Source organism: Helianthus annuus, chromosome 15, assembly GCF_002127325.2.
Source record: "Helianthus annuus cultivar XRQ/B chromosome 15, HanXRQr2.0-SUNRISE, whole genome shotgun sequence".
Taxonomy (NCBI): domain Eukaryota; kingdom Viridiplantae; phylum Streptophyta; class Magnoliopsida; order Asterales; family Asteraceae; genus Helianthus; species Helianthus annuus.
The window spans coordinates 124,679,879-124,701,813 of record NC_035447.2 but is presented as its reverse complement, the minus strand read 5'-3'; the positions used below and the strand labels follow the sequence as shown (position 1 = coordinate 124,701,813).

At 37.5% G+C, this 21,935-nt stretch overlaps 2 protein-coding genes across 2 annotated transcripts; one reads left to right on the top strand and one right to left on the bottom strand.

The window, feature by feature from the left end:
• Positions 1 to 13,276: 13,276 nt before the first annotated feature.
• Positions 13,277 to 14,968, bottom strand: LOC110914167 (peroxisomal membrane protein 13-like). The gene is made up of 2 exons (XM_022158979.1): positions 14,495 to 14,968; positions 13,277 to 13,396 (listed from the first exon to the last, which is right to left on the bottom strand). Exons 1-2 carry the CDS (start codon positions 14,966 to 14,968, stop codon positions 13,277 to 13,279), a joined length of 594 nt encoding a protein of 197 aa, XP_022014671.1.
• Positions 14,969 to 17,109: 2,141 nt separating this feature from the next.
• Positions 17,110 to 19,808, top strand: LOC110912403 (receptor-like protein kinase FERONIA). The gene has a single exon (XM_022157097.2). The coding sequence runs from the start codon at positions 17,141 to 17,143 to the stop codon at positions 19,640 to 19,642; it is 2,502 nt and encodes an 833-aa protein (XP_022012789.1). The 5' UTR covers positions 17,110 to 17,140; the 3' UTR covers positions 19,643 to 19,808.
• Positions 19,809 to 21,935: the final 2,127 nt, after the last annotated feature.

The window sequence follows — 21,935 nt, the reverse complement described above, 5'->3', positions numbered from 1 at the left end:
TGGGTGGTATGTGGGCATGTCCAGATGGTCCGGCCTCATCGGTATGATCAGTAGGTGGTATGGTAGGTGCAAAGCGCATGAGGCGAATGTGCTCAGGAGATGCATCTGGTGCAGGGACCTGAATAGGTGCAGGGATGACTGGCTCTGCTGGCATGACGTTGTCCCCAAAGTCTGCGTTCCGCTGTAGGCCAATGGCCTGTAGTGCAGACGAAGTAACAGATGCATTAGAGGAAGCATCTGAGTCGGTATCTGCATCAAAAGAAATATCGATCACCGAGACCACTGGTGATGCAATGTCTAAAAGAACTACATCGTGAACTTCCCCGTCTCCCAAATCAGCATCCATGTGATCCACTAGAATCACTGGTACGACGTCGTCGTCATCGTCGAGGTCGACGATAAATGGCATAACATCAAGAGGAGCGACGTCTAAGGGTATAACCTCAACTACATGTTCACCCTCCGGGTGACCCAAAATAACTATATCGTTGAGTAGAGGAGGAATAGCTAACACATCATCATCGATTATGTCGCCTAGAAGTGCGAATGGTTGGAAGTCGTCCATGTTGCTGTCAGATGTAGAGTCTCTATCAGATGAGATGACCTGAACCTCTGGCACGTAATCGTCATCAGATACAATCTCCATGGGGTCTACGTCGTCATAAACGTTGCTTCCTTCGGATGAAGACATGGTGACCTGAGAAATAAGTTGTTGGACACGTATGATTAATTGTTACTTTACATATATACACGAAATGTATTTTTCACTTTATGTTCATTTTAAGTTATCCTAATTGAGTTGTGTGGATTAACTTAAAGTTGCATGTCTACCATTTAGATGACTAAGACACTAATGTCCTTGCTTGATTTGTATGAGTTGAATTCTTGTTGAAAACGGACCATGAAAAATGTTTATGCAAATGAAAACATTTGTTTGTGTTTAAATGGTTTTCGTGAGAGATCCCTAGTGATTGTAGACTTAGACTCGAAAAAGAATCCTGGTTCACTACAATCGATGCTCTGATACCAACCTGTAACACCCGCTCATAGCGAAAGCGCGAGATGTTGTATGGTTTTTATTGCATAAATATCGATGTACATGAACAAACTATATGAATAAAACATACACCATTGCCATTACATAATTGTTTTCAAAAGATCACAACATAAGTTTAGTGTGTCGGTTACAAACCATTAACATGAAAGTAAAGTGTTATTGTTTCATACATCAAAATGAAAATAAACTACTAAGGTTTAAACCATAATATTGCCGCAAAGAGGCGGAATATAATAGTTAAACCCTCCAAAAGATGGCATGGAGTGCTGGTACTTGTTATCTTGACTGAGAATCCCGACATGGTCCATTAATTCCATGAAATACATGTTAAGTTTGGAAAACATCAACAAAAGTTAGCGAATTCATGCAGTTTAGTTGTAAAAGATGTATTTAAAATGTAAGTTGTAGTATGTAAAGTGTCAATGAAATCGTTGATCATTAATGTCTTGCAACGACATTAATATGTGTGACGAAAAAGGAAGCAATTCAAACCTAGACGATTTTGTGTCGACTACTATCGACTGGAACACAAAAGCAATCTTCTGTATGGGTCCACGACCAAGAGTGGGGCTCGCCAAAACCCATTAGATCTAACCACTTGTACCTAGGTCCAAGCTGGATTAATGGTGCTTAGATGTATAACCGTAATTCGCACATGATCTAAGGTGTTTCATTCCCTAACATTAACATACGATTGAACATGTATTTTCCCCGATAGATGTAAAGTTGTAATACATTTAAATGAATAGGGGACATGAACTCACAGTATTGCGTCCGTGAATGGTACTGTTCGTGAACTTACGCGTGGTCGTCTTGAACAATGTTGGGACCTACAAATGTTCTTATATTTGTTAAACACTTCGGTCTTTGTAAACGACTTGAGTACAAGTCCTGTGTTTTAATTATGTGTAAGACTTGTATGTCTTTGTTGTTCGTTGAACTGTGTATTAGATGTATGATTTGTTAAACTATTATATATATTTCACCAAATATATATATATATATATATATATGTATATGTAATCTTGTATCTTGTGAGTTGTATCATCGAGTCTTGTATGAATAAATTGTATAATTGTATTTTCTTCAATTATATGACATTGGGCTGAGCCCATGCCTTTATGTTATTGGGCCTTAGCCCATATGTTTTGACATTGGGCTTAGCCCATGTATTCATGTTATTGTGCTTAATATTATTGGGCCTAGCCCAAGAATTTATGTTATTGGGCCCAAATGTTATTGGGCCTAAATAGTATTGGGCTTAGCCCATGAGTTTTCGATATTGGGCTTAGCCCATGTATTTATGTTAAGCCCATTTAGGATGATAAGCCCATTTGTATAAAATAAGTCCATGTGTTAAAAATAAGCCCATTTGTATTAAAAATAAGCCCATTTGTATAAAATAGGCCCATATGTAAAATAATCCCATTTGTATTAAAAATAAGCCCATTTGTTAAAATATATTCTTTCATTTTTTATAAAAGTTACTAAATATTAGGCTTTTTAATTAAAAGAATACATAATTGTTTTTAAAAGTTTCAAAACATCCGGATATTGTTGTCGGTGATTTATATGTATTTGCATCGAAAGATCGCCTAAGCATCGTAGTAACTCCTCGGATTGGCAATAAGTTTATGGTTTCGTCCGTCGTCCGTTTTGACCATAAGTTGTGTCCGAAAGCTCGGAATGTCTGTAAGTTGTTTTTAAGGCGTGTTTACATGTAGTCTTGTAAGACTTTAGTCGAAATGTACATTGTGTTTATTTGTACCATTGTATTCAAGTTCCTAGTTATAATACATATAACTAATACAAACATATAACACATAGCACTTAAGTTGTTAAGTTAACTAAATATATATTTTCTTAAAAATATATATTTATACCAAACTTTGCTTTTAGAAAAAGTATTCTTTAAAATCTTTTTCATCCAATAAAGATTTTGTTAAAAATAATAGTTTTTATAACTTATGATTTTAAGAAAAATTGGCCATATTTCATTAGAAATATGGACTTTTCCATGTTAATAAAACATATCTTTTTTCTTCCAAAATCACCAACAAATTACTCATAATATTCTTAACAAAAACATATGAGATTTATAACATAAACTTAACAAGATGAACCCATAATCACGTAGGGTTTTGGTATGATCTTTACATATGTTTACTAGTTCAAAAATCATACTTTACTTCTAGTTTTATCAAACTAGTATACAAAACTCATCTTGTATATTTCTTTTTACAAACATTGTAAAAGCATTATTTTTAGTTAAAAACTTTATATACTTTAACAATACCAAATATCATGATCATCCATTAAACCATATGTTTAACAAAAACCCTTTTTAACACTTTCATGTACACTTGTTAGATTATATTTTTAAACATCATCTAACAAGTCATTTGTAGGATATTCATCAATACTAGATCAAATATGCAAGAAATAAGTGTAGGTCCCTTTCCGTAGGATGACGAACCTAAACCTTGTTATACAAACCTACTAGCGAGTGCGGAATCCAAGCTAGTAAGCAAACCGGGATGAAGCAAGTAGAGAAACAAACACACACAGGTTCACCGATTAACACCACTGTATTAATACGTATGAAGGTTTCGGTTACAAGCACAATGTTTACAAATATAACTTGAAAACTCTCACTATGTGTGTGTGTGTTTCGGACAGAATGCTCTCAAGAATACTCTCTATCTTTCTGTCTGTGTGCATCTGTCTTTTCACATACACTGCATGGGTATATATACCCAGCCCAGGTTGTCATGTCCGAAGGATCCGATAGATGGTCGAAGGATCATCTATCGATTACAAAGTCTTCGAAGGATCTGCATGAACCTCGAAGGATGATCTATCGAACCATCCATCGAAGGTTCATCTTTCGAGTTCATCGAAGGATCAACACTTATCCTTCGATGATCATCCTTCGAGCCAGAACAAGAACAACCATATATCTAACTGTTTACCAAGTCAAACCAGGAGGACGGTTGACTTGGTCAACTTACAGAACTGACACGGACATCGTTCACATCGAGACTAAATACAGACAAAGTACAGACACAAGTGCACCAACAAACTCCCCCTTGGCTGTAGCTTTGTCTCGAACTTCGATGGTCTTTGGTCTTCGAGTTCTCAAAACTCTGATGTCCTTTCAAGTCTTCAATGTCGGAGGATCTTCAAAGTCTTCACGTCTTGAAAGCAGAGAGTGTATCAACAAACTACCCGTATCATGTAGGAAGTGTGTTGACAAACTCCCCCTTAACATAAGCTCCCCCTTGAGTTATGCTCGTGAATGACTTGATCTTTATGAAACGAGATCCTTGTGGTATTGATGATGGCCAGCGGCAACTCGATCATCTTCATCTTTTGAGCGCCTTTTCGTCGTGTCTTCATTCCAAAGCTTGTCATCGACCATGTTCTTCTAGCCTTTAGAATCTGCACATGCAAGAAATCTAAACGCGTAATGAGAACAACTGCTTGGAATAGTTAGTATAACCAAATGACACACGAATGACCATGTCATAATCAAACACCGTCCGACAGTTTGAAAGTTTTATAAATTTCTCAATTTTAGATTTAACTTTCAAAACTTGCAACTTTCGACCGTTTATGAAGATTTAGTCAATTCGGTTTTCGTTCAGGTTTCAGGTAACGAAGACTCGAGCTCCAACATCGTACGATCGAAAATAAAGTAGAAATAAAATCTTTTTGGCTTTTACAAAGTTTATATTAAAACACGCCTAAAATCTTTTTGGTATTTTTGAAATTAAAAGACAACAATTTTAATATCCTTTGAGTGTTATCAAACGACATCACCGCTAATGTCGTGCTGATATGCACCAAACGACGAAACTGTTTAAAATAAGGCAATAAAAGTTAAGCAGTAAATAAAAACAGATATTCTTATTGCGAGTTTCGAGGGTAAGAGAATCATATCAGTGTACGGTCATGCCAAAACACTCTTGTTGTTCAGTTAGATAACATTAAGATAAGCATCCAATAACAATTATCGGTATTGTTGTCCACTTAAGCTCAACTTATCAGATGTAATCATGGCGAGGGGATACGTTAAGGTATGATTTATACTTACAGACCGGTGTTCATCCACATCACGACACATTCCCGTATCAAGGTATGCACGAGAGTTCATCTTACCGGTGAGTATACCGATTATCATCTGTTTGACCGTATAAGCTGTGAGATACTCACTTATTTTGATTTGAAAACAAGCCCTATGTGATATAATCACTTATTGATGAGGAACTTGATTTTCATATGCATGAGGGCACAGGTGCAAGTCCGTGAACAGGTCAGTACTTCCGTACAGCAGAGAGACGAACTTGACACCCGGATAAATGTGATATTTTATCACTTATTTGTTTTGGACATGTGATTGTTTATCACTTATTGAGGTCGAATGCAGTATGTATTATGTACACGTATGTATGGTATCATGGAAGATCTAGACTTGCGTCCCCGTTATTTTTCGGTAAAAGATACAACCATGATACCCAGATGATAAGCAGCATAAAAACCGAATATCTCAGAACCTCGGCAATCTATCAAACGAAATTTCGGTACTAAGACCATATGCCAATGAATGGTTCCCACCTGGTCTTCAGTCGATTAAGATTTATATCACCCTGCACACTTTAAAATGATTGTGAGCCTACCGATACATCTTATATAGAGCTGCTTATCGTTTTACATTTAAGGTTTAAAGAGGTTTGGATAGACCACTGATGTACTATCATTTTCTCTTTTGCTCGCCAGGAAACTCATTTTTGTTTTTCTATTGTTTTTGTGTTTTTGAAATTTTTCGATGTTTTTGGATTTTCAGATTTTCGGATTTTGAAATTTTTCGATGTTTTTGGATTTTCAGATTTTCGGATTTACTCCCCCTAAAATCAATAAACTAAGACAAATTTAAAACACAAAGATATTTACAAAAATGATTTTCCGATGTTGGTTTACTCTTGCTTGACCTTAATGCCGTTTACCAATAATAAGAAGTCAAATCTAGATTTGTCAAAAGCTTTGGTAAATAAGTCGGCACGTTGGTCATCGGTGTGGACCTTAACAACATCGATTAGCCTTTTCTCAAAGCAATCACGTATGAAGTTGACTTGGTCAACTTACAAAACTGACACGGACATCGTTCACATCGAGACTAAATACAGACAAAGTACAGACACAAGTGCACCAACAATAAGCTTTAAATCACAACATAAACAATCTTATATATCATGATTTTTATTATGCTTCTTTGTATTTTCATCTTATTTTGTATGGTTGTTTTAGTTATAACTTGTTCCATAAACAATAAATACATAAATAAGTGTGGAAAAAAGGGATTTAGAAGGCTCACTTCTAGCTCTTGGCTAGGGATGATCTAGGTGAAAATGAAAAGCAAAGAAGAGGAAGATTTGATGGTTGAAAGCTCTTAGATGGATGAGAAAGCTTGCTTCAACTTGTGTATGCCTTAGATCTTCTCAAGTTCCATGAAAATGCATCTTGATCATCAAGAAAGTGGCTTGAAAATGAAGATGGGGGAGGGGTGTTCTTGACCGAAAATGGGGGTGAAAGATGAAAGAGTTTGTGTGTGAAATGGAAGGTGAAAAAGTGTGATGAAATGGTTAGTAATGAAGGTAAACTAGTTGTTATCTATGTTCTTACTTTCACCACTTGAAGTTACCACTTGCCCACTTGCAAGACCTTAGTAAATATCTAGGATATTTATGGTAACTAGTTGAAAAATTGGGTCCCACAGGGGGGGGGGGTGTAACCGTGAATGGGGGAGGGGGGGGGGTTCCCTTGTTTTTGCTTCTTGATTTCCTTAGTAAAATGTGTTAGAACTTTTAGGGAGTTGTTTAGGAAACTTATAAGTATAAATGTTTAAGTGTTTAAAGGGTGTTAAATGATCATTACTAGTCCATAATGATCCAATTAACACTAGATGACCATTAAAAAATAGATTTGATATTGTTCGGATATTCATTTCGAATTGTTTCGGTTAGATGTTATTTGAACGCTAAGTTGTGTAACTTGTGTGAATTGATGTAGTTATTGGTTCGGATGATACCCGAATGTATCCTCACATGAATTCTATGTTAAATAGCATTTTTACATGTTGTAAAAATATTAGAAAGCTATTTCTGCAGAATTTCTGTGGAAAAGTGTTGAAATCGTCGCTTTTAGTGCTTTTCGGTCAATTTTTAGTGTTATCGGACTTCGGAAAGGTTTTAAATCAAACCCTTGCATTCCTAGTTAGGGTTTAATATATTAGATGTTGGACTTTGATCTGAGTCCTAAAGATGTCGTTTAGATGATTTCTACGGATCCTGCGTTTTCGTCAGAATACTAGTTTACTAGGTGCTTTTCTAGTAGTTTCGATGCATTGTTTAAACTGTTTCAAATGTACTTAATAAAAATGAATCATATGCATCCTAAGTAAGTATTTCATGAGTATTCTAAGTGTATGCCATACGCAGTTCGGGTGTTCAAAATACATAAAAATGTAGCTAAAAATGAGTATTTAAGTCTAAGAAAGTTACCGTAAAGTGGCAGTTGTCACACGTAAGCTTAAATTAGCATAGCCAATTCATTGGCATAGTACTATCCAACACTTAATGAAATATGAGACTTTCAAGTCTCTACAAACATGATCCTTTTAAACACATCATTTCGACTCGTTTGGCTATCTAGTGAAAACCATCACTTTATTGACAAGCCAACCCACTTCCAACCTTTATTTTGACCCATTTGATTGTCGAGTGAACTTCGCCACTTCAAAGACACATCAAATGCATCTATTACACTACGACGCTATTTATACATTGAACCAAAACATGTATACATAATTTAACGAGACTAAAGTCAGGTACCTCTAGAGCACACCTTTCAAACGCGTATCCCCTCCGGCTTGTCCGCTTGACGATCTGGATTCTTTGCCTAATGAGTTCAATTTACAATCAATTTAGAACTCTTTTCATAATCGTTAACGCATAATTTTCTAAAATAATCAAATCTGCGTTTTCATCCGATTTTTAACCTTTTAATCCTCACTTAGGCATTTTAACGAACACCTAGCGGGTCTATTTCTTACATAGCTAGAATCAAGTTCATGACTTGTTATTTTTACCCATTTTCAACCATATTTTCGATTTCTCCTTATCAAGCTTACATGCAATCATCAAGATTATCATAGAGACATCAAGTAATACAAATTTTGACCATTATAATGCTTGTGTTCATCTACTTAGTAAAACCCCTTTAACTTATAAGTGGGTTATCATAATTTCATAGTTTTAAGCAAGATTGTTGCAAATTATCAACTAGGATTCAGCCTTATACTTGTTTTCATTACAAGTTTCATCTATACATCATATAATCAAGCTAATTTCAACTTTTCATGATTTGTCTAGAACATGAGATGAATCAAAAATACTAAAATTTACATACCTTATGATCCCTTCAACAAGGTGATCACTAATCTATATTCAGATTTTGATTTCAACTTGATTTGAGCCTTCAATTTATGGGTTTTGTGAAAGTTAGGGTTTGGAAGAGAACCCCCTTGTCGCCCCTGTTGTTTGATCGACCAGACACACCATTTGTGTGTGTTTGGTGTGTTTTTATTTGTTTTTATTTAATTAAGTTTCAAGTTTAACAACATAAGCCCCTCAATTTTGGTTTGGTTTATAACTTGGGCATTTTAGTTCTTTCATGTGTTACTACATGACTCATAGCTAACTGAGTTATTTATTCCTTAGTTAGCTTATTCTCGTTTATTCTCTACTTTATATTTCTATTATAAAGTTTTATAATTTTCGGGGTGTTACAATGATTTAGCCTAATAGGTGGAATACTCTCGCTGACAAGTCGGTTAACGGTATTTACCCTTTCGGTTACTAAATGTCCCAAATCAATCGAAATTTCGAGACTTGGCAGGATTTATGAAAAATCAAGGAGTGGAACTAGTCGACAAGGTGCGGGTTTCAACCCTAACTTGAAGATTTCGTATCCTAAGTGTGGTTGGTACTCGTCGGGTCAAAATTTAATTTCAACACTTTGACGAGGGTCCACTAGAATTTGAAAGCGAAAATTCTCCATCAAGGTGAGGTCTCACTCCTAACTTGGTGGCGAATTTCTTGTAAAAAGAATAGGTGGATTGAGATTCTTTCACCAAATTGTGGGTTTCACGCCTATTTTGGTGAAGTCGTCTCGTTTGTGTATTACAAGTGGTTTCGAATTTAGTATAAATGAGTAAAAGACGTATGTTCAAAATAATAATAACAAGTATAAGCACATAAATCATTTTAATAAAATAACACGTAAGACACATTTCAAGACTAACATGTAAAGATATTTCATAAAAATAGCATGTGAAGCAAGTATGGTCGAATTTTGGTGCTTAACTATAGACCAGGTCAAAAGCATGACAATTTTCCTAATTCCCTATAGTTATGGCTCTGATACCAATCTGTCACACCCCAACCGATGGCGGAAACATCGGAGTGAGATGAAATAGATTGCAAGAGACTTCATAACACTATTTATGACAAGTATTTAAATGATAAATTTTCATTTAATTTCTAAAGAGTCAATTACAAGGATTTGAAACAAATACAACATGAATAATGAAATACAATACAAATAAAATACAAAATTTAAAGTGTGTATCTAAGCATCCTACTAGATTCCATGCATCATCAACATCATCGCTAAACCTGCAACATGTTTTAAAAGCATAGTTCAATACAAAGGTATTGGCGAGTACACTAGTTTTAGACTCGTGGCATATGCATAAAAGGGTATTTTCAATCCAACATAGCAATTGGTATACAAGGTCAATCTATCATGCAAAACAATATGTCAACTCTAGTGTCCACTAGTATTTAACATCCCTCGACACAAAGTGAAGAGACCATTATAGAATAAAGACTCAACAAAACCCCGTCGGGTGGTGTGCTACTCCTATAGCGCTATAATTGTTAAGCCGAGTTAACATTATGTATTCTAGCATGAATCTAAGCATAGCAAAGCATGTATAAGGATTGAACGAATAAAAGCATGTTTGTGAATTGTGCATTTCAACAAGTAAAACATGTTGCACCCAAAGTGTATTAAAAGGAAAATGGATCAAGTGTACTCACAAAGTTGCATATGCTTTCCGATTATCCCATGCGATGAAGTTGTTGAGACTAGAAAGTTGAATGTGTTCGATTTTGAGTTTAAGAGGTGTTTACATATGGTTCTAGGGATTTGGTGTTTAAATAACATGAAAAATAATCATATCAAAATAATCATATAACACCTATGACACTTGTTCTTGACACTATGAAACTCTAAAAGAGTTTAAATGTTTTCATGGAACAAAGTTCCATTAGAATCGTGACAAGTTGTCAAGGCCTAAGATGATACAATCTACTAGCTTAACGAATGTCCATTAGTTCATCACCCAGAGTTCGATTATTTTGTTGTCACACAAGTATTACATAGTGTATATTACATCATATAAGTCAAGCATGAGGTAGAAGATTAAAGTCTTTATTTAGACACCTCTAAGTATCATGGAATTCATACATGAGGTAGGAAGAACAAAGCTTCCATTTAGGTACCTCTATTGTTCACCAGTACACTTGTTGTTATGAACAACAAGGAGGGTCATGAACTTACAAGAAACAATAGAATATGAACAACTAATCTATGAGAAAACATCAAGCAATGTGTGGATTTTCAAGTAGGTTAACCCAAGATAATCCTAAATCACACAATCATCAAGTCTTGAACTTGAGCATCACTTGTGGGTTAAAACCCTTGAACAAAACATAAAGTTTGTGAGGTTTATACCTCTGATTTTGAATGTATCAACCTTGTTTTTAAGCCTAACTAACCATAGAAGTGGTTATAAGCATAAGGACATAGGTTTGAGATGAGTTTCCTCAAATTTAAACAAGTTTATCAAAGTTTGAAACAAGAACAGAAAAATCAGTCCAGTTTGGAGCCCTTTTGGCAACATTTCAGGCTCTGGTTTTCCAGGGAAAACCCATGGAAACATAGCTAGGGTCAATACAAAGTAGTAGGAAAAAGAATCGAGTGAATCGGATAAGAATTGAGTGAGTTATGCTCACTTTAGTGAAGTGGTATAAATCTGCTCGAACTTCTGCAATCAGCTACGGTTTGAAGTGTTTGAGAGTGAATGGAGAGTGTTTAGAAAGTGAAAAATGCTTGGAGGAGGCTTGGGTTATATAGGGGATGGATTAGGGTTTCATTTAGTTGGGCTTTGAAAGTGCTTAGTGGGCTAAATAACTCAAAACAAGGAAATTAAGTGGACTGATGCAAGGCTGTTAACAGCCCTATAATTTTTTTATGTTATTTTTTTTTTTTGACATTAGAAGGTATATATTTGATGTTTAATAAAGTGTTACATGGTTTCTAGTATGTATGTAACTTGTAACAAGGTCCAAAATGCATAAATGACAAGTTTTAATTTAGCAAAAAATGTGATAACATAGGTGTGTATAAAACATGAAATGTAACAAGTATGTATGGTTTATAGTTTGGTACGATCAAGTGAAAAAAAAAACACACAACTTAATCTTATAATCGAATAACTAAGTGTTTAAAGGTATGAAGATTTAAGGATTACGAATACATGATCATTGTTTACAAGTTAAGCTTACGTTTATACGAATTACGAACCATGTATCAAACGAGTGCACGTATCAATGTATACATATGTATAAACGATGTTAAAAGGATTTGTTTAATTACGATTAAAGTCTCGGATTTTACAACTATACAACGAAACACGATTACAAGGAATACAAGATTCCAAAAAAATTAGAATTTCAAGCAGTGGTTTCTAAATTTGGAAAGTATGAAAACGCAGGGCGTTATAATCCACCACCACCATCTAGCACCAACACCACCACCACCACCGTCCGTACACCATCACCTGTTTATTTTAGAAGTGTACATACGTTAAAAAAACAAACAATCTTCCTCTTGCAGACTGTAGAGGTTTAGTCCAACCCTTCTTCTACGGATGTCTGCTGATGTGGTCCGCAGACTGCAGACATTTTACCTCTTAAAAGACAAGCAGAACCTAATACTATTTATATAAAGTACATAAAGCATGCAAAACAAGAGGCTTTCAACATAATTCTATTTATTTAGCAACCACCTGAACGTTTTCTTTCTTTGAAACTCGATTAGATCTACGTCTCCCTATAAGGGCATGCGGGGTGGATAGAGTTTTGCACGTGATGGAATATTATCACTCGTGAAAAACAAAAGCATACCACCGCCACTCAACTTCTTCACGTGTTAATTTCTTCACGCATTGAAGGGTTGTGAGTGATGGTTTGTTGAGTGTTGTGAGTGATGGGTATTGTTGGGTGATGAGTGATGGACATTTCCACTATAAAATGTTGTGAGTGATGGAATAAAGCTCGATGACGTGTTGAAACTTGATTGGAAGTTGTGAGTGATAAATTGGTGGTGAGTGATGACCACCCCCTCCCCCTAATTAGCAACACCTTCTAATGCCCATTTTCATTCACATGTACTAAAACTTGCAACTAATTCATTTGGCCAAAATCCATTAAAACTCACCACATTTCCAAACCGTTTAAGCAATTTGGCTCCTGATGACGGGGGTAGCCCAAGACTAAATAAAATGACTAAATATGTAAACGCCAAAAATGTTAAAAGGTTCAACGGTTGGAAAAGCTGAAAAGATAAAGTAAAGCAATACGGGAGCAGTAAATAAGTCACATCCCCAGACAGTTTCACCAACCACAGCCGCAAAAGCAATGCAGGTCCACAGAGCACATGCTATTATCCAGGGGTCAAAAGGCTTCAACCCCCGAAAGGGTAAGCCCCTCGCTGCAAGCTAGGTCACTAGTCAAATGAATGCCTCTTTGGGAGATGTCTTCTCCTATATAATTGACACTTCATTTACTGAGTTAACATATTCTGGATCAGACTTGTTTCCTTAAACTCTGGTCCTCCACATCGTACACTTGCTTCACCCAAGTGGCTCTCATTCACATCCAACTCACGCTTATTCCTTTTGTTTCTTCATTCTTTTCTGAACAACACTTCAGAATTGGATCTTCAAACAATAAAAACAAACTAGTGAACCTCCTTCCACGTCTTGCAAACGTGGGGGGACCCCACGACCTGCGTTAGGCAAGGTTAAACCCTTTAACCCTTCTGCCTAACCACCCTCGCTACTACATTTGGTCTATTATTTGTTGCTTCAACAGCTCCATAACTTGACCCGAATATGTTGATGAGTTGATCCATCACACGTGACCCACTAACCTGCTAACGTGTGACACGTGGACAAATCAATTAACCCAACTCCAATAATTAAATGGGGTTACCAAAATCTAGATAAAATATATTAGTTACAGTAATGCGTCAATAATGAAATAGGGTTAGCGTTAAAAAAACAATAAAATTAGGGTGTACCTATTGGCACACCAATGTGCCTATTGGCACACCAATGTGCCTATTGGAACACCAAACCCTAGTTGAATCAAGGTTTACCTACGCTCCGTATAGCTCTATATGTAGCGTATAGGGGCCCTATACCCTGCGTATAGAGCTATACGGAGCATAGGTAACCATGGATCTCAGTGCCTGACCAGCAATCATTGCACAGAAAACAAGGTTTATATACGCTGCGTATAGAGCTATACGCATCGTATATAAACCATCTGAACTTTTGGGGTCATTTTGGTGGGCTTGAAGCATCAGTTTTTCACAAGGTTTATATACGCTGCGTATAGAGCTATACGCAGTGTATATAACCTTTCATAATTTTGTTTGGTTATTCGGCATATTTGTGGTATAAATTCTCACCCAGTTACAACGTTAACTCGCTTAAAATATATAACGAGTTAAAAATATATGATGTTTTTTATTATTTAGTCGACGTCGTCATTAATTTATTTAGTCGATGTCGTCGAAAAGCGTATAATGTTAAAATTTTGAAAAGCATATATATGGTTCGAATACTATAACGTTAAAATATTATAGCGTAAATAAGTGAAAATACCCGGGTACTGTTAGAACATGTTACACCGTTTACAGCAAAAGTTTTATATGTACACCAAAAGTTTGATATGTAAAGCAAATGTTTGTACATACATAACAATATGATAAAATACTATGGTAGTGGATCCTGTGGATCCAGCTGCTCCTGCTCATGCTGCTGATCCCATTCCGCATTTGGAACGTAGGTTCGCGAGGTAACCCGTCACGCTGTCGGCGCTCTTGCAGCTCCGCAACCACCCACTCCATCAGATAGCTCTGCCTGTCAAGGTCGCGACGTAGCCGCTGATATGATGGGTCAGGACCGGGCCCAACATGTCGTGGGAACCGAGGCGCCCCGGGTGGTCCATGCGGCTGGGATACCTCCTTTATTTGAAACGGATTGTCCGGGGTAGATGGTTCATAATCATCATATAGTGGTGTGTTACGAGGCTCATAACCGTATCTGTATCCACCGTAGCCTCCGTATCCTCCGTATCCACCTTCACCCCCGTATCCACTGTATCCTCCGTATCTACCTTCACCCCCGTATCCGTAACCCGGATACGATTGATGCGTTAGGTAATATGGTTCATTAACAGGTGCATTCTCAGCACCGTATCCACTTTGTTGCACATACGGAGATTCATACCCGTATTCGTAATCCGGATACACTTGATGCGTCGGGTAATTTGGTTCATTAACAGGTGGATTCGGAGTCTCGTTCAAGTCTGGCAACTGTGTTTTTTTATCAACAGGGACTCCAGACACAACCTCCTCCTCATTGGCATCATTTACTCCCCATGCTTCGTTAGAATAGCGATTATAGAAATAATTCTCATTCCAAAATGATGACATTTTAACAACATTGTGTTTGATACAAAGGAAATGAAGATATACAAAACAAATGAATTGAACAAATGAGATGACTGAAGTCGAAGGTAGAGGAGATGCATGGCTAAATAAACTTTTGAATTTACAATCATACGCAGCGCATAGCTCTATACTCTGCGTATAGCTTTATTCACGTGCCTAGACAACGTCGTATCAGTGTCAAATCAGTCTGACATACGTTGCGTGTAGGTCTACACGCACCGGCTTACTTTATGTACATACGCTGCGTATAGACCTATACGCAGCGTATGTCAGACTGATTTGACATGATACTAGGTTTGACTGTCTGGTCGTGTACCTACCCCATACCTACGCTCCGTATAGGTCTATACGCTGCGTAGAGGTGTAACCCTATACGCAGCGTATTGGTCTATACGCTGCGTAGGAAAACCCTAAGTGTGTAGATAGCCAACTAATGTGTGTAGATAGTTTGGCCCTGAAATTATCAACGAATGTTGGTGCAGGTTGTTTCAAACACCTAGATGGACAATATGGAGAAGGTGGTGAATACACTTTTCTTTGATAGGGCACGTATTGTGATTTTTAAAAGATTATACTTATAATTATCTATGCATAACTTTTAAAATTTTAACCCCTGTTGTGAAGAATTGCATGGGGATGACATAACGAACTAGTCTAGTGTTGGGATGTGAAGGCTGTTGGGCCTATATCGGTTTGGGGTGGAAAGCCCATTTTGCTTTATTGTTCTCCAAGTTGTTTAACCTCATTTGTTCTCTGTATATAAATAGTATTTTATGGTATCAATTGTTTAACCTCATTTGTTCTTTATATATAAGAGGTCGGTTATCGTACAATTGGCATTAACCTACAATACGCACGCTGTGAAAATATAACATGCGGCTTCACAACCCCGGACAACCTATATCATGCGGCTTCATAAACCCGGACAGCCTATAACATGCGGATTCACTAAAATTCACTAAACTCGGACACCTATAACATGCGGATTCACTAAACCCGGACATCTATAACATGCGGATTCACAAAATCGGAAATATAACATGCGGATTTCCTAAACTCGGACAATATAACATGCTACTTCACAAACCCGGACACCTATAACATGCGTATTCACTAAACCTGGACACCTATAACATGCGGAATACTCATCACGTACACTCGTAAGTTAAGGCCAATTGTATTTTACACTTTCTCTCCACATATATAGTCTTTATGTATTTATTATTTTCTTTGTACAACATTTTAATCGTTTGTGCATGTGTGTGTTGTTACGTTTCCGCACGCCACTTAAAACCTAACATCTAGATTGTTTGACAAACAAATTAATCTATTTAATACACCCTGGAACAAACCAGGTAGTAGAAACAATTACTTGAGCAGTAGATTATTCCACTTACCTACGGATGATATAAACATCTGATCATTAGATCTAATTAAAGCATTTGTTGATCTTCTATATCAACTAGAGTTGGCAAAATGTTAGTGCTTATATCATAATATTGGAATAGTAATATGCTGGAAGTAAACAAACATAATTGAAACAACGAAAACATCTAGATCATTAGATCTAATTAATTTAACGGGTCAAGTTATTCTACAAAGGTTTCTAATTGTAAGAGGTGTAAGAAGGATTTATAGAGTGACAAGTGTCCAATAACCTAAAATTAAACCCACTACATCCTTTGTATTTCATCCTAATCCTTAACTTTTATTCAGCTTACTAATTCATGAAAACCAGTTTCACTCTTGACCCATTCAAACGTACTTAACCGGCTACTTCCAATGGCTAATTTAGAATTAGTCTTCAACAAGACTGAGTGTTCATGGTGGAGCTCACTCCATGCAATTGATTATCCTGTTTGGACCATTATTGACTAATTCAAATGATTTTTTCTTCATGTCACTATGTAAGCTTCCACACCAAATATCAAGTTAAGCATGTCACTTTCAATGGTACAACTCCTACTGCACAGTGTATAAGTACATATAGAATCCAATCTTATTATCTAAGGCAGAAGACTGAGGTGAGGAGACCTTACAGGCCCACTCTAAAGCAAACAGACAAGTCATTCACTATCTTATTATCTTATAATTTTTGTATATATATATTAATGCTCTTCGCTAAGGTTTCAATCAATCAAATATTCAAGCATCATGTTCAACTTCAGTTTACTGTTCTTTTTTGAGATCCTCTTGATCTCCACCACCACCACCACCGCACAACCATACAAAGCCACTGATCGCGTCTTCCTCAACTGCGGTTCATCCAGCCCTTCGAACACCAATTTGGATGTGAGATGGGAAGGCGACCAGCGTTCCAAATTCGTGCCTTCTAACATCACCACCACCTCCTTCTCATCAACCCCTGATCACCTAGATTCCTCAGTACCCGAAATCCCTTATTCCACCGCTAGAATTATTAATTCTTCTTCATTTACCTACATATTTCATGTCACCCGCGGCCCGAAATTCCTCCGTTTACATTTCTATCCGGCCGCCTACTCCAGTCTCGACGCCAAACAATTTTTCTTCTCTGTATCATCCAATGGCCACTCTCTTTTAACCAACTTCAGCGCTTTCCTAGCCGTCTCCTTTCTGAGAAACACCCACACCACCGACGCACGAATTCTCAAAGAATTCCTCATCAACGTAAATGATGCGCAAAAGCTAAACGTTACCTTTACACCCTCACCAAATTCATACGCCTTCATCAATGGTATTGAGATCCTTTCAATGCCGGAAAATCTGTATTTTCAGGCTACGACACCTAAATACATTAATCAGGTGACAGGACCTGTTATTGATAGCGATACCGCACTTGAAAATATTTACAGGCTTAACATGGGTGGGGGACAGATAACTGGTAACAACGATACTGGTATGTACAGGTCATGGGATCAAGATAATAACTACATATATGGAGCTGCAATTGGGTTGACGCCTCTTTATAATAATCCGATCATGTATACTACTGAAACGCCCAATTATACCGCTCCTGAGCTAGTTTATCAAACACAGAGGAGTATGGGCAATCAGTCTGACAAGTACAATCTGACTTGGATACTTCCAGTTGATTCTGGGTTTTATTACATGCTCCGTCTCCATTTTTGTAACATTATACCAAAATACACAAAACCTGGTCAGGTTCTCTTTACGATCTTCATTAATAATCAAACTGCTGAGGAGGAAGTTGATCTATTCCACTGGACAAAAGGAAGCGGGTATCCTGTATTCAAGGATTATATAGTGTTTGTCCATGACCGAGATGGCAGTAGAAGCAAGCAAGATTTGTGGTTAGCGATGCATCCTAACACCAATTATGAAGCATATGGTGATGCTTATTTGAACGGTTTGGAAGTGTTTAAGCTGAGCGATGACAAAAGTCTAGCTAACCCAAACCCTGAACTTACTCCTGCAACCAAACCAACAGGGCTGATACCAACCCAAATAAAGAGCAAGAAAAATCCTCCATATGCCGCGATAATTGGAGGAATTGGAGGAGCGTTTGTCTTGTTGTCTATTTTAATTCTTCTAGTTTTCCAGCAACGAAGGCGGGTCAAACACTATGATGCTGCCGACGACAAGTCATCATACGGACCAGCTTGTAGCGAGTCCAGATCTACAAGGTCCACCCATTCAACGCTCCCATCCGATCGATGTCGTCGTTTCTCACTTACAGAATTGAAAGCAGCTACTGATGAGTTTGATGACATTTTCATCATAGGCAATGGAGGGTTTGGTAAGGTATACAAAGGGCATATTGACATTGATAATGCTAAAACTATTGTTGCAATCAAACGGCTCGACGCATCATCAACACAAGGCTTTCAAGAGTTCCATACAGAAATTGGGCTGCTATCTAAACTACGCCATGTCCAACTAGTCTCCCTGATTGGATACTGTGATGATGAGGGAGAGATGATACTTGTGTATGACTATATGGCGCATGGCACTCTGCGAGAACATCTTTACAAGACAAACAAGCCTCCTCTGTCATGGAAAAGACGTCTTAATATCTGCATCGGCGCAGCCAAAGGGTTGCACTATCTCCACACAGGTGCAAAGCGTGCAATAATTCATCGGGATGTCAAGTCCACAAATATCTTACTGGATGAAAATTGGGTTGCTAAAGTGTCTGATTTCGGTTTGTCAAAGATAGGCCCCAGAGACCAAGCAAAAATCCATGTTAGCACGGTGGTGAAGGGTAGCATCGGGTATGTGGATCCCCAATATTACCGAACGCAACAACTCACAGATAAATCTGACGTCTACTCGTTTGGAGTTGTTCTGCTTGAAGTGTTGTGTGCAAGACCTGTTATGATTCCCTGGCTACCTAAAGAACAAGTTAGTTTGGCGGAATGGTGGAAGTTTTGTTATCGGAAGGGGACCATGCACAAAATAATTGATCCGGAACTAAGGGGTGTGATTGCACCAGAGTGTTTAAGGCAGTTCGGAGTGGTGGTGGTTAGTTGCTTGAGCGATCATGGCAGTGATAGGCCAACGATGGACGAAGTAGTTTGGGGACTAGAGTTTGCATTGGAGCTACAAGAAGGTTCTGAGAAAACAGATGCAGAGGCAACCAACATAACAGATGAGGATGTGCTCACGGAATCAGCCCCAATAAGAAATGGGGCGCAATCGCTTAGTAGCAGCTAGGACGGATTTGAGTCCGCAACAGCCCTCTTTGAGATTTTGAAGCCAGCACCGGTGACACCAACAACCAATCAATCTTTCATAGGATTTCGTAGTAGATTAATTTTGTCAGTCAATGTAAATTTTGATTTTGATGATTGTATCAATAGAAAAGTGATTTTAAGAAGTATATTAGCTTTCTTTAATTAATTGGCTCGGCTACTAATGATACTACATTTAAGAAAAAGATCAAGTTGTACCATAGCTACTCATGGTAAAATTAGGCAAAAGATCAAATACAAATAATCTTAACATACTAAACATACAAATTGAAGGAAAACCCAAAAAGACAAGGTGGCATTTTTGTAATTACCACCAACTATCAAAGTTACAACCAAAAATACCTAAAAAAACACAAAAATTTTTTTTTAACATTTTTTATTAAAAAATCGCTACATTTCGTTAGCAAAAAAAAAAAAAAAAAAAAAAAAAAAATTTTGGCTGCTACTAAAAGTAGCGATTTTTTAATAAAAAATGTTAAAAAAATAAAATAAAATAATTTGTGTGTTTTTTTTATTTTCTTTAAATTTTTTTAGGTTTTTTGGGGGGTTTAGTTTTTAGCATTTTAGCTTGGGTTGGGGGGGGGGGGTAGGTTTTTTTTAGGGTTTTTTTTTGGGGGGGGGGGGGGTTAGGTTTTTTTTGGGGTGGGGGGAGTGGTTAGGTTTTTTTAGGTATATTTGTAGAGTAACTTTGATAGTTATTAATAATTACAAAAATGCCACCTTGTCTTTTTGAGTTTTCTTTCAATTTGTATGTTTAGTATGTTAAGATTATTTGTACAAGAACTTTACCCGGTAAAATTAACGCGAACATGGTTGCAGGGATGGTATGTCTAGACTCTAGAACATTTATATATTTGAGGGTTGAAATTTTCACTATACTTAAAACTATGGGATGTGGAGCGGCTTGGGTTGAGGGCATTGCTCGACATGTGGCGCGTGTGGGATCCACAAGGTAACGGCTAGCGCCAACGGCTATATTGGACCATGGTCCAACCAAAGCCAGGCTCAATCCCCACGCCAGCGGGGCAACGCCATGACCAACGCTAGCCCGGTGTGGTCTAGCCAGCATTGCTTGGCAACAGCTGCCCGAACCCGCGCGACCGCGCCCCACACCCCAAGGTCTAATAAAAAATTGATTTGATATCTCTAGTTAACCAAGAAAATTATCGATCAACCTCTCAAAAGCCGATAACCTATTCTACTATTTCCTTGCTTCCCTTTTGTGATATATTATTTCCAGGGGTGTCTATCGTGTCAGGTTGATGGGTTTGCGGGCTTACAGGTTGAAATGTGCTAGTAGCGAAGATTGAACAAAAACTCAATAAGGGCTGGACTCTCAAAATCCAAATGGGTGGGGGTGGACTCTTAAAATCCAATATTTTACCCTACAAATTTATTTTTCAGAAAATTTTCGTTAAATTCAACAATACGAGCAAAAAATCAGTAGGAGTCGGGGCACCCCACTCCTAGGCCCCAATAACGCTTCGCCCCTGAAATGTGCAACCCGATCCTAGCACGTATTATTTTTTGTGCCAAATATTTCAACTACAACCCACATATACATAAATTTAGTCAACCTGAAAACAACCTCTTTAACCCATTTTTTAAAAGAGTCAAATATATCATAAATTTTTCTAACCAAATTTTGACATTTAAATGTGTGAGATTTTGGTTATTTATCCACACTTGTTTAGTAGAAACACTAAGGGTATACGGGGTGTCATCGGTGACCCCCATCGGTGACCCAAAATCCCGAGTGGGGATGCACCGCCATCACCGCGGTGACCAAGAGAGAGGGGGAGAATTAGGTGGCGGCTCACCGAAGAGAGAGGGAGGAGAGAGAAGGCGGCGTCCAATCACAGCTTTTCTTTTTTTTTTTTTTTTTTTTTAAAAAAAACCAATTCACCTAAGAGGGGAGTGCCGCCATCAAAAAGGGGTATTAGGGGAGTGTTAGAGGGGAGTTGACGTGGCTTATTCTGGTTGGTTACGTGTAAGAGGGGGGACTCACCTATTAGGTGAGCACCCCTTACACCCTAAGTTTTAACATGTGCATTCATATTTTAACTACCATCATATGGATACAGTTTCCTATTACACTTTTTTTCACGTTGTTTTAAATAATTTAAGTCTGGGGGTATGTCAAAAACACTAACAATTAAACTAACTGGTTTACTATGGCAAATTTAAATGTTGCAACCCAATAACTTCAGTTAACTTAGATCATATCCTTGTACCCGCATAACTCAATTTGGTAT

Coding starts and splice junctions, on each gene's coding strand:
- LOC110914167 (XM_022158979.1), bottom strand. CDS start 14,968: ATGTCATCATTTTGGAATGAGAATTATTTCTATAATCGCTATTCTAAC. Junction 13,397..14,494: donor ATCCGTTTCAAATAAAGGAG/GTATCCCAGCCG, acceptor ACACGTTAGCAG/GTTAGTGGGTCACGTGTGAT.
- LOC110912403 (XM_022157097.2), top strand. CDS start 17,141: ATGTTCAACTTCAGTTTACTGTTCTTTTTTGAGATCCTCTTGATCTCC.